Source organism: Mus caroli, unplaced genomic scaffold (genome assembly GCF_978045245.1).
Source record: "Mus caroli unplaced genomic scaffold, Mus_caroli_1 scaffold_2, whole genome shotgun sequence".
NCBI lineage: Eukaryota > Metazoa > Chordata > Mammalia > Rodentia > Muridae > Mus > Mus caroli.
In genome coordinates, this window is record NW_028227257.1 from 161,833,585 (window position 1) to 161,847,319 (window position 13,735).

At 44.1% G+C, this 13,735-nt stretch overlaps 1 protein-coding gene across 3 annotated transcripts in view; it reads left to right on the forward strand.

Annotated features, from left to right (window-relative positions):
• The first annotated feature begins 380 nt into the window (after positions 1 to 380).
• The window catches only part of Pip4k2a (phosphatidylinositol-5-phosphate 4-kinase type 2 alpha), a 156,804-nt gene continuing 143,449 nt past the window's right edge, over positions 381 to 13,735 (forward strand). The window contains exon 1 of one of the 3 annotated variants that reach the window (XM_021151115.3): positions 381 to 783. In XM_021151115.3, coding sequence (XP_021006774.1) covers positions 640 to 783 — 144 coding nt within the window. In that variant the 5' untranslated portion in view covers positions 381 to 639. Of the gene's footprint in view, positions 784 to 1,649; positions 1,671 to 13,735 lie in introns of those variants that run through there. The other 2 variants (XM_021151106.3, XM_085835150.1) reach the window with 2 other exon arrangements.

Consider the following 13,735-nt stretch of genomic DNA (forward strand, 5'->3'; position numbering starts at 1 on the left):
CCGGGCCCCGAAGAAGCGCTCTGGGTCCCACGAACTCTCCAGGCCCTTGGCACGGGAAGCGGAGGTTCCCGGACATTCCTGGCTGCCCCACGCATCTGGGGGCTCCCTCCTTGGAGCTCCCTTGGCTCCGTATCCTTTCCTTGCTCCTCCCCAGGAGCGAGAAAGGCATGCTCGCACGAGTCTCCGCACTCCGCAGCAGCCTCCCCAGACGGATCGCGGCCGCCAGGGGAGTGCTCGCCTTGCACCGGTGGCGGAGCGCACTGAACAGCTTAACGGTCCGGCATCCGCATCCGCACCCGCCCCGCCCGTCGGCGCCGCTGCCCCGCCCGCCTCTGCGTCATGACGCTAGCGCCCAACGCGGAAGCCGCCCGCCGCCTGGACCAGCGGAGGGCTGTGCGCTGAGCCGCGACGGGCGGGAGCCGGCGGGGGCGCGAGGCGAGCGCAGCTGCAGCCTAAGCGGCGGAGCGCGCGGAGCGGGCGGAGCGAGCGCCCAGGGCTGAGCGCGGGCGGAGCGGGGCTGGAGCAGGCGCGCAGCGGCGGCCGCCCCGGGGGATGCGGCTGCCTCCCCGGGCTGGCGTGTAGGGAGGGCGGGTCCCCGGCCTCGGCGGCGCGGCGGTGGAGGGGACCGATACTGCGACCATGGCGACCCCCGGCAACCTGGGGTCCTCCGTCCTGGCGAGCAAGACCAAGACGAAGAAGAAGCACTTCGTGGCTCAGAAAGTGAAGCTGTTCCGGGCCAGCGACCCGCTGCTCAGCGTGCTCATGTGGGGGGTCAACCATTCGGTAAGGCTCCTCTGCGGCGCGCTCCTCTTGCTCCTCGGGCTCAGCCTCGGGCTCTGCTCCTCCTGCTGCAGCGGTGGCAGGGCGGGGACCTCTAGCCGGCTAGCTCGGCCGGTCCCGGGCCCTCTGGCCACTCGCCTCTTGGGGTACCCCTAACCCCACGACATGCGTCCATCTCCCGGGTTTCTCCGGCGGCGCTTGCGCTTCCTTTGGAACCCAGGGAGGGTGCGGGATGAGAAGCATTCGCTGTGCTGTGCTTCTGAGCCTCTCCGCGGCTGTCCTGCCCGGCATTCGTCCTCCCGCCGGTCGGTGCTCGCTGTCCGCGAAGTGGGAAGTTTGTGCGGGGACCGACTCTGTCTCAGCTATCAGTCCTGGCGGGGGACCGCTCAGGGCCCAGTCCGAGCGATCGCTCCACTTGTCTGGGACCGATGGGCCCTCCTGCCCTGAGTGGGTGGGCAGGTGTACCTGTCCCTGTCAGGAAGCGTCCGGAGCTTCTTGGAGATAGGACTGGAGTGAATCAGAAGATTTTGGGCGGCAGCTTGAGAGCTTAGCTTTCTTTTTTCCTTTAAAGGCAGTATTGTCAGACTCTAGGAGATTTTTTTTTTTTTTTTTTTTTTTGGCGGTGGGGAGGACAGGCAAAGGCAAAAAAAAAAAAAAAAACAAAAAACAAAAAGCAACGTAAATATGGCCCCGGTGCTGAGCGTCTTCTTTTCATCCCTTCCCGCATCGCCCAGCTGCTGTGCCCTTTCCAGACCTCCTGGCGGGGAGTCTTCCTCCCTCCCCCTTGCTTCCCCTCCTCCTTGGGGAGCCAGGCAGAAGTCACAGACTTCTGCAGAAGGATGGCCTTGGTGGTGACAGCCGGAGGGGGTCCCGGCGGTCGTGAGTTCGAGGTGGTCTAGAGTTAATTACATCCATTTTGGAGGTTGTTTTAAAGACTGGCGGGGAGCGCGTTGGGGAGGGTTAGTCTAGCGCACAGCTAGGGATGCAAGGAGGTGCGCGGCTGCAGACTCTGCGGACTGCGGTGTGGGGGGCTGAAATAGCGTCCTGCTGATCTAACAGCGAGAAAACTCCTGCAGCTTTAATCTACTTAGATGGGCTCAGGAAACGTGATAGGCACTGTTGGCTGAGCCTTGAAAGTTTCAATGAGCTTGTGAATTTTGACCATGACCTTACCTACTGCAGTCAGCCAGCTTCAGAGAGAGAGCATGAGCCTGCTGCTCTGCTTTTGTTTTCAGTGGATGCCCAGGTGTCCCTTTCAGCATAATATAAGTGACAGAAAGCCAGCGTGCTTTTTGCACTCTTAAATTAACAGAGTTGTTTAAAATGGCTCAGTATCTTTTATTTATAGTTTTCCCCCCAAGCAGAGCTGGAGAAAGGTGAAGCAATATGAAGATGATTGTGTTTATCTGAAACGTTTTAAAGAGTTGAGAAATCTATTACTTTACTGCTGGGTCTACTGAGGTTCATTTTACTGACATCTTTAGCTGTTAGGAATGTCAACTGTTAAAACAGCAGACAACAATGCACCCCCCCCCCAGTTTTATTTCAGAAAGCAAAGTTACAGGTTTCCATTGTCATAAGTCTCTAATTTAGTTATGTTTGGTTTTGTAAAGTTCTTTTTGTTATTTACCTTACTATTAGCAACTTCCTAATATTACAACTGGGCACGCAGGGTAAATACAGGTTGGGCGTGGACCCATGTTTACGGCCCCTTTAAATCTCCTTTTGGAGTTCTGGTGTTTTGGTTAGGAGTCTATGTTTAAGTAGTGGCAACAAAATGCTGCTGGGGGTGGGAGTGGTGGGAAGAGTGACTGAGAATGTCTGGAAAAAGTTGCCATTGGGCACTTCACTGTAACATTTGGGTTGCTACCTTGTGTTTATTTTTGAGTTGCTACATTTGTTTTCCAGTTACTCTACTTGGAAAATACTGACTGAACGATGGTGGGAACACCGAGTGTTACTTACTGTTGCTTTTAAGAAGTTACAAATTCCAAGTATATACACTGCTAGCATAGTGTATCATTTAAGCATGTAATTAATTCAACACATACAAGCAGAGCCTGCCACAGTGGGAAGGGTTGCTAAAATGTCTCTCCCTATTGTCCATGTGCCTTTATTTTGAGGAATGTGAGTTGACATAAGGCAGTTGTGTTTCTTCATTTTTCTATCAATGTACTTTTAAAAAATACTACCTCCCCCACCATGCTTGGAAGTCATGTATTTCTGGTTGGTTTTATTTTAGGAAATGATTATTGGTACCCAGAAGATGTTTTACTATGGTTTTTTTGTGCAGCAAAGTTTATAGAATAATATTAAAGTAAATCCACATTATCAATAATGAGCGTGTATGTAAATGGGGACATTTGAGAAAGCATGGTAGAGAGGCAGATGATTCAAATCAGAGCCTTTCCCCTGTAATTCCCCTGTAACTAGGATTAGCAAGGAGAATCTTACCATGGGTATAGCAATTTTTTGCTTTTAAAATTCCATCAGTCTCTTTATTGGACAAAGCAACCATAAATTTGGAGCACCGAAAGGAAACCATACATTTTTTATCATGTGAGTGTCTTGTGGTGAAGTCTGTGTTTGAATTCTTTAACTGTGACTTGGCATAGGAGCCAGTTTTGGGGATCAGTGTTTGTAGCTGGGAAAGGGGACTGTTGAACTAGATGAGCTGCAATTTTCCTTTAATTTGATGACAGCTATTTCTACAGCTTAACAGTTGATAGCATCATCTCAGGAGTCCTGGAGGACACAGTGACCCTTGGGGTCTTCTCAAAGCCTAGACTGGAAGAGGAAGAAGTCTGTGCTGATTTTTAGGACACTGAGCTGAGTTTGCCAGGTTGATTATAGCTGAACTTCATTGCCATCTATTAAGTCAAACTCTATTTGATTGAAATGTAGAAACTTAGAATTAAGATGAAAACTTCCCAGTCCATTGTAGTGGTAATTAAAAAAAAACTCTTGATTTGGACAATGCTCAGTGTAGAGAATAAGCTTGCCATTGTGCACTTAATTTGCTATGTTACTGCTTTCTAACTTAAAAACTCCATCAGTGAGTGGATCCGTGCCAATTTTTATTTTAAGCATTTTAAGCAGAGAATATAATTGAATACATAAAGGAAAAGATGACTTAAGGAGGCAGTTTTATCTTGTTACATTCAAAATTAAACTAAAAATGATCAGGCAGTTAGCTTCTTAAAGTGGTATTTTAGTAGTGCAGGGAGCATGTTGAATGTATGAGCCAAGACTTGTTTTAAATAGATATTTTAAAAGATTTTTATACACTGTGAAATGTGAGCTCTTTGGAGATTAGTATTTCAAACTCTATTTAGGTATATGAAGGAAGACAAGGTGCAAAGTAACTTATGTAAAACAAATATTGTTTTTAGAAATAGCCACTTTATTGCTATTAAGTCATTGTGGCTTCAAGCCATAGAAGCACAAATAATTTACAGGAAAATTCTTAAGTATTATAGGAACTTTGAAAATAGTCACAGTGTAAGGAAGGATGGGAACGAGCCATGGTAGGAACCAGGTACTTGGGTACAGTCGCACTTTCTTAACCAACCTGGCTTTATATACCTTTCTTTGCTCATAGCTGCCTGAGAAACGCTGTGGGACTGGGAACTGTTGACCTCCTAAGTTTAACCTGTCATTTCTACTCCCCAAAAGGATGGCCTATTTCCTGGTTTTTTTTTTTTTTTTTTTTGGTTTTTTGAGACAGGGTTTCTCTGTATAGCTCTGGCTGTCCTGGCGCTCACTTTGTAGACCAAGCTGGCCTCGAACTCAGAAATCCGCCTCAGGCCTGGAAATACCACCAAAGATCTTGACTTGTCTGGATTCAATCAGTTGTAGTTTCCTCTTGGACTAAGTAGTTAAAAACTATTCAGGAAAAGAGCCCCTAGAGAGAGTTCCCAAGAGCTGGGTGGGCGGTGAGGCAGACATCTGTCCTAGGAATAGAGTTGGTGTTGATCTTCATGTCTGTGGGGCATCTGCTCAGGTCAGTCTTCTGACAACATGCCTTGTCATGTGTGCATCAGAGAATGCTTAGTTTTCCATGTGGGACATCTGAAACATGCATTTTATTCTCAACAAGGTGGGGATTGAAGATAGGTAATGTTTTATTCCAGAACTGTAATTTGTTCTGGGTTCCATGGGTTGATATTTGGATATAGACAAAAGGAGGAGCAGGAGGAGGAGCAGGAGGAGCATGAGGAGGAGGAGGGAGAGGAGGAGGAGGAAGAGGAGGAGGGTAGGTTTATAAGTGGTGTGGATTACTATGGAATAAGAGTGACTGAAAGTGACATGATGAGGCAATTAAAATATAAAGAAGTTAGATACTAGACAGAGCTCACCAAGTGGAACCCAACCAGCCATGCATTCCAGAGCTAGCCCCACACCGTTTTTCCTTTACTTTTCAAAAGAAAGAAACAGTCACACATGGCAGTTTACTATTAAGGCTTACTTAGTATTCCCTTCAAAGATTGTTATTATTATCTTTTTTTCCACTAATCAAACACCTTAGCATGTTTTTAGTGTTCAGAATGCCGCCCCAAGGCAGGATGATCTGCTATGCCTTTAGAAAGACTGCCAATAAGAACCGCAGTACACCGACAGAATCGGTGTTAAGTTGATAGAGCAGTTAATTTTGCCAGCATGCACTTGAAATACATAAATCAACACTGACAGGAGTTGGTGCAATTTGGCAGGATTGTTTGTGGTCAGGCTGATTAGGATCAATTCCTGCTTCATTGTTTATGGGTTTTTGAGCAGCTGGTTTACCCACTTGAATCTCAGTGTATTCATCCTTAACGTGGACGATTGCCTCAAGGAACTATTTTGAGTGTTAAATGAGACAATGTATCCAAAGCCTACTGGTAAGTACTAAGGATTCAGTAATGATTCCTTAAACTGACCAAATTTAAATCAGTTATGTAGGCTGCAATTTGTGGGTGATAGCTTTATTTGTTCCTGGTCTAGCTCCCAAATAATCGACACAAAGATCTATTAAGTTTATTAGCAAGCTTTAAGCACTCTGACTGGACAGATATGCATTTATTCTAACCCTCTAAGATATCTGCATCCTAGCCATAGGCCTGGTGTTATTTGTACTGTGAGTCTTGCTCTAGCTTGCTTTGCTCTGTGTGTGTGTCCTCATGGTGAATCCCTTGGTGACCTCTCATTATGACTCCTGGACTTTCTGCCTCATGGTCACCTGTCCCTTCTTTCCTCGTGGTCATTCTCTTACTTTTTTTTTTCCCCTTCTGGGCTCCCAAGCTGAGATCAGAAGTTCAGTCTTCTTATCTCCTCTGCCCAGGCATAGCCTGAGTCAGCTCTTTATTGAGCAATCAGAAACATTTTTTACATGACATTGAGACCAGAGGTGCTTGACTGTGCCATGGTCGGGACTATAGACAGATGTCTGGTCTATGCTGCGGCATCTGAATACATAGTGCACAAGACCAACCCCCCAACACAGTTATTTTGGTAACGTATTAGTAAGCACTAGATCAACAGTTTTCCAAATTTATTATGCCTATAAATCACTAGGCTCACTTGGGAACTTTTCAGACACTGATTCTGCAGGTCTTGTGAGTATGATTTTAGGTGCGATGGTCTGAGTCTCTGGGCTAGTCTTAAGGGAGCAAGGCGGAGGAAGGAATGACTTTAAACATATAAATGTTAAGAGTGTGTCTCCCAGCTGTGTGTGATGAATTGCGTTAGCTCTCAACCTTCCTAATGCTGCTGAGCATTATTGATGCAATTTCTTATGTTGTGGTGACCCCAGCCGTAACATTATTTCATTGCAACTTCATAACTAATTTTGTTACTGTTTTAAATTGTAATATAAATGTCTGATATGAGACTCCTGTAAAGGGGTCATGACCCCCAGGTTGAGAGCCACTGCCTTAATATGGTAACCCTGTAATAGAAATAGAAAAGCTAAGAGAGGGGATTGTGCATTGGAAAGGGATTTTATAGTTTATGAAATACTGACTTGCTGGCGAAGATTGTGGATAGTCTGGTTATCGCCTTACAGGATTAGAACTCCAGAACAATAGGAGGGTGGGAATAGAGTTGAGACCCCTCCACACACAGTTGGTAATTGTTGTTGTGGTAGTTTGAATGAGACTAGCCCCCATTAGCTCATATGTTTAAATGCTTGGTTCATAGTTCATGGAACTGTTTGAGAAGGATTAGGAGACATGCCCTTTTGGAAGAGTGTCACTGGGAATGGGCTTTTAGGTCTCAAAAGTCCACATCAATCTCATTTTTCTCTGCTTCCTGCCTGAGGATGTAGATTGAAACGTTCCATCCTGCAGGGAAGCCCCTAGAGCAGAAAGGTAAACAACTCAAAATGCTTCAGGAAGTCCCTGAAACTGACTATATTCTCTAGGTCTACCTACTAGAGTAAACAATAAAAGCCAAGAGTTCTTTGCAAAGTCAATGTGAGCTGCAATGCAGATTCTGAGATTAGACCAACTGCCTAGAAGGAGCAGAAATAATATGAGCTACCTAGAAGACATTTAGATCAATTGAGGTGCCAGGAAAGGACACTCTCTAACCTGTTGAGCTGCGGGTGTGCAGTGTTTCAGGTTCCTGGCTTTGTGAGCTGCCACCCAATGCTGGGGTGGGCCTTGGCGATACAGCTGTCTCTGAGTCATTTCTGTTCCTTTGAGTAATTCCTTACCTATATTCCTGTAAATAATCCCAATAAAACTTATTGGTTCATCAAATTGGACTTTGAGGGTATCCACACATTGGTCTGTCATGGGTTCTCCATCTGAGATGAATAGATGTATGTTTTATGTCAGATATAAGATCTCAGTTACTGTTCCTGTGCCATGCCTTCCTGCTGCCATGCTCCCTGTCATGATGTTCATGAATATACCATCTGAAACTAAAAGAAAGCCCCTAATTAAGTGCCCATTTTTATAAGATGTGTTGGTCATGATATTTTCACAGCAATAGAAAAGTAACTAACACAGGCATCGAAGAATGGATTATTTTCTATTCTTGTTGCTGTGAGAAAATACCTGCAAAAAGCAATTTAAGGTTTTGCTTACAGTGTAAGGTGACAGTCCAGCATGGCAGGGACCACATTGTGGTGGGGGCATGAAGGAGACAGTCACATCAAGTCTGCAATCAAGACATAGGGAGAAATCAATGTTGGCTGATTGAGTCTGAGACCCCAGGCCATGGGATAGTACTATCTGCCTTCAGGGTAGACCTTCTCTTCTCAGTTAAGCCTTCCTGGAAACAGAAACACCCTTGTAGACACAACCCAAAGTCTGTTTCCATGGTGATTCAAAATCTTGTCTTGTTCACCAAATGGTGAAGTAGATCTCAGAAGGGGAAAGTAGAACTGTGGGCCTTTGAGAGAGGGACAGAGGAAGAAGAAAGAGGAAATAAGAAACAAGCTGAGAGAGGATGCTGAGAGAGAGTACAGGCTTGTGTACCTTGAGGGTCATTGCTTCAGGGAAGGAGGGAGGAAGAGAGAGAGATAGTAAGATTAACTATCAAAAGCATCAGTGAATGAATTTTTATTTTTCTGGAAGATTGGGAATGGAGGTGAGAAATACCACCCAATTTAGAAATATGTTTTATCTCTTTCTTACTGTTTATCCCTTGATTCAGCCAAATTTCCCTCATTTCTAGACTGTTGCTGGAGCTTTTTAGCTAAGGTCTCTCTCGGTCTCTTGGTCTCTCTCTCTCTCTCTGTACTTTTATTACCATTTCTTTAATTTATTGCTCCAGGGAGCCCTATGGTAGTGAGAGAAAGGCACTATTCCCTTCTCAAAATAATACATTTAAATGAATTCTGTTGAGTTCAGTTTCCCTGAATTCTGTTTGTGGACTGTACAGGGATTCAAGGGGCCTAGTGAAGAACACTTCCAAGGATAAAGTGATCGTGGAGTAGGGAGATGATGCAGGCAGCAGTGGCTGAAGGATGAACAGAGAACTTGAGCAGGGTGACCTCATGAACTGCCATGCCAAGTGACCTGTATCCTGACCCTAGGTCCAGAAGTCTTACCATTTCTGTTAGAGCTTTCTTCCACAGTTCCTCGTGTTCAAAGCTGTTCTTGGGTAGACAAATTGTGAACTGTTGATATTGGGTAAAACTGTTTGAAAACACCCTTTTCCCACGATAGAAAAGAAAATCATTGCTATGTGAAAAGCATGTAGCCAGAGATAAATATATAATCTATTCATAGGAAAATGTTGTTGAGAGTTTTAAAACAGGAACTTACTGTGTTGGTAGGAACTTTTGTCACTGCGATAACTAACAAGCTAACCTGAGAGTAACAGCCACAAGGAAGAAAGTCCTACTTTGGCTCCTGTTGTTTCAGGCCTATGGGGTGACAGTAGTGAGAGCATGGGGCTGATGCTGCTCACCCCATGGCCTTTGGGAAGCAGAGTGGGAGTACAGGAAGTGGCAAGGGCCAAAATATTCCCTTCAAAGGCATGGTCTTAGCGACCCACCCACTTTTTAAAACTAGGTCCTGGTCTTTTTGTTACTTTGTGGGTTCTTTTTTCTTCCACCCTTCTCAACCCTTTTTCTTTGATCCTTTCAACCCCGTAACACTAAATAAGAGAAGAAAAGATAGAGGGTAAAGGAAAGAGATCCTTAAATAAGGTCAGGAGTCAGAAAATCTATTGTTAGATTACTTCCTGTTGATTGGGACATCAAGTTACTTGGGGGCAAGTTTGATTGCCACTGTCAGGATAACTAATTTCTTACTGTTTTTTCTTTAAACACTGCCACCTGGATCAACAGCAACCAAACAATAACCCACCCTTCCTTTCAGGGCCTTAGCATTTATATATCTTCTGAAAAGTCCCCAGAATTCCAAACATCACCAATTGCAGAGACTGTCTGCAGTTGGCAAAATCACTCCCCCACCAGAGCACGAGGCAAATCATACTCAGCAATCCCAAATCCTATACCTGGGATTAAAACACAAATATATTCGTATAATATTTCTGTGGTCTTTTTTTTTTTTTTTTAAGAAACCAGAATGCCAAAATTCTCACTCTACCTTCAGATTACCATCTTCCAAAAGTCTTTTAAATTTTGAACCTCTCAGGAGTTAAACTATTGAATATGCTGGAGCTTGTATGATTTAACCTTCTCTGGAAACAAAGACTCAGTCATCTTCTAGGCTACTCAGAATTAACTACCACACTTACCTAGAAGTTACAGTTGTTTGTCAATCTTTAATTTTTAAAGGTTTGGTTTGGCTCACAGGTTTTTTTTTTTAAGTAAATTATGTATTTATTGCACTATGTATGCAGCACTCATGGTTTATATATTCATTACTAAGTATGTTGCATGTGTGGAGGTCAAAGCATAATTTTGTGCATTGGTTTTCTCCCTCCACCTTTACACGGCTCCAGGCATGAATATCAAGTGGCCAGGCTTGCTCAGCAGGCACCTTTTAGTCTCTGAGCTATCTTGCCATCCCTAGTTACATGTTTCAGTTCTAAGTATTCATAGTTTTTCAAATGGAAGTAGTTAGAAGCTGGGTTGTGGCCTGGAGCACGAATAGTACTTCATAGGGAGTTAGTGATGCGGATGCAGTTAGGATAGCTGTTCTTTATCTTGTACTGGGTTATGTCTATTTAAACCTAGCATAATTGAATATATCCCTAGTGTATTTAATACTTCTAGGCATCGTAGTTCAGGCTAGCCTATTTTAAGTGTGCTTAGAACACTTATACTTGCCTACATTTAGGCAAGATTGTGTGTCTTAGTTGATTTTCCTATTGTTGTGATAAAATACCCTGAGAAAAAGCAACTTGAGGAATATTTGTGTTTATCATTCCGTGTCACAGACCAGGGAGGGAGACACAGAGGCAGAAACTTGAGATAGTTGCTTGCATTGTATCCTTAGTTAAGCAGGGAGGGATGAATGTGTGTACCCAGTTGGCTTCCTTTTATACAGTCTGGTATCTCAGCCTAAGGAATGATGCCACTCACAGTGGGTGTGTCTTCTTGACTCAAATTAATCACGATGATTCCACACAAGAAGCCCCGAGACCATTTTCAGAAGTATTTCTAGATCTCAGCGAGTTGACGGTGGGGTCAGTCTTCACAGAAAACATATGACATTTGCCTTTGTGGTTGAAATAAAGTCTTGACTATCATGTACTTTGTTGAATGCAGTCCGAAAGGAGAAACGGAAATGGGCATATGAGTATACTTTGTGCAATTGGAGGTTGAAAAATTGTAAGTCATGCTTGGACTGTACTTATAGAATGCCTAAGTAGCTGCTGGTACACATTCTTATTAAATGGTAGCTTCCATTATTAAAAAACACTGTGAATGCTAAGACATACTAAGTTATTAGGCCATTAATAAATTAATTGTTACTTTATCCTGGCTCATAGTATCAGATTACCATTGTATTTAGTATTATGTATTTGTGAGTTATTGTAGGTTGGCTTGATGTTGCTTGCATTCTAATGGAAATACTGATTCTTTAAGACCTGGTTGCCCCAGAGACAGGAGCATCTGCAGGTAGACCCAACTGACAAGTGCTGCTATGTGACCTTGCCTCCAAGTTACTTCTAATTGTGAATAAAGATGACAACAGCCAATATCTGGGCAGAAAAGGCATAAGTGGGTTTTACGGTTCCCTGGCTGAAGGTTAAAGGAAAACCACGAAAGAGGGGAGAAGGCCAGTAGAAGAGAAGCCACCATGGGTTAGGTGAGTCATGAAAATGTGGCCCTGAGAGCTGGCCAGTTGGAGTTAAGAGCAGCTCAGATGAAACATAGTAAATAATAACTTGGGGTTATCAATAGAAAAGTATATTCTAATAGCATAGAAAGTATCTGCTCTTGTGCTGTTTGTAAATAATAAAAGTTGTGTGTCTTTTATCCAGGAACTAGTTAATCAAGCCACAAACTGGGATTAAAAATTCCTACAAGTTATGAATCGCTATTCTAGAATTTTCCATTTGTCCTGGCTTTGCTTTATCTATTTTGTTACTGCATTCTTCTTCTTCTTTTCAATCTTTAATGCCTTCACTAGTGACTTGGTGATTAGAGGTGTCAAAATCTAATTTACAGTCATTAAATATAAATTATATGAACTATTGAATTGATATCTCACCTTTCTGTTTTTTCTTTAACATAAGAGACACTTCAAGGTGCTTCAGCTGCAAATTGAAGCAACCATAGAACTTCAGTGTGGGTTTCTTCCTGGTCCAATTACAATGTTCTTCCCTGGATTCTCGAATGGTTCCTGTGCAGATGGCCCCTCTAACCTAATGTACTTTATATACCACTCTCATATGCTCTTTCCTTTTCTCTGTGACAAACACTTTCTAAAACAGTTGTTTACATGAGTATTATTATTCTCTCTCACATAGAGAATGAAAATCCTGTCTCATTCATATATATATATATATATATATATATATATATATATATATACCCTAAAAATGATTTTATATAGAGTTGGCACACAAAAAAATACCATTGAATGAGCGGCCCATTCGTCCCCTCACTGGTGTCTCAGGAGCCCTTCCACATCCAGTCCTCATGGCCATGCAAAGGATGTTTGGCTGATGAGTGAGCACTGAACATTTTGCTGAGCTGGTTGTGCAATGTCTTAAGATGGGGGGAACTTGCTGCAAGGCATAAGAGGTGTGGGGAACCACAGGGCCGGACCCAAGGGAGAGCTGGGTTCACCGAGCAGGCTGGAGCCTTGCCTACACGCCCCATCTACTCCCCTATCAGAGAGACTTCAGAGAAGCAACTTCCTCAGACGCTGGTGGAAGCAAAAGGCCCACCAAGTGAAGTGTGTGAAGACTGAAGTTGTTTCTAAATAAGAGATGCTACAGCAGAGATGCACACAGCAGAGTCACAGCCCAGTGGCCTCATGCCTCGTTCCATGGAGTTTGAATCTCTGGAGGCCTTCAGACATATCTCTAAAATGTCCCATCCTCAAAAGATGTGCCTTAAGTTATATTCCATAAGCATATCAGATGGTGACAGTCCCACTGTCTCCATCTTCCTGGGTGTTTTCCACCGGGTGTTATTTCTTCTGGTTCTTTCCGGGCTCCTTACTGCCACACCTACATGATTCTTCTTGGCTGAGATCTGTCCATTTCTCTTGGACAGTTACTGAGGGAAGCCTTCTTAAATCTTAGGGTGGAAGTGTGACTCACGGAAAGGTGGTGTTTGTGTCACATGTCTCTGGGTACTCTACTTTGAACACACCCACATTACTTTGGACTGCGTCAATCTGTCTTTTTCTTTTTCCTTTCTTAAATTAGTGTTTTGCCTGCATGTGTATGTGTGTGAGGGTGTCGGATCCTGGAGTTACAGACAGTTATGAGTTACCATGTGGGTGCTGGGATTTGAACCTGGGTCCTCTCGACTGGTCAATGCTCTTAAACCACTGAGCCATCTCTCAGCCCCAAGAGTGTCGGTCTTTAACACAGCCACACGGAAAAGGGGTTTCTTGATGGACTCCACTTCTTGGTTGGGTGCTAGGCTCTGTCCTGAGTTTCTATGAACACTAAGTGTCAGGGACAGTTGACTGGCTTTGGCAGGCCATCTCTCCAGCTACCCTGGTTCTCCAAACCTTTAAGAGGGTATTTTGAAAACCAGCTTGTTTCTGATAGCAGAACTAGAACCTCAGCTCTGCCCCCTCCCCTCCTATTCTTCCCCTCTGGCCCTAGGCTAGGGTTGCAAGCTTGGGCAACCATCCATGTGTCTTAGTTCACTTTCTGTTTCTGTGATTTAACAATATAACCAAATGCAACTTTGAGAGGAAAGGGTTTATTTTAGCTTATGGTTCACAGTCCATCACTGAGGGAAGTCAGAGCAGGAACCTGGAGGCAGGAACTGAAGCAGAGACCATGGGGAAGTGCTGTTTCCTGGCTTGTTCCTCATGGCTCACCCAGTTTGTTTTCTTATCCCAGGACCACTTGTCCAGGG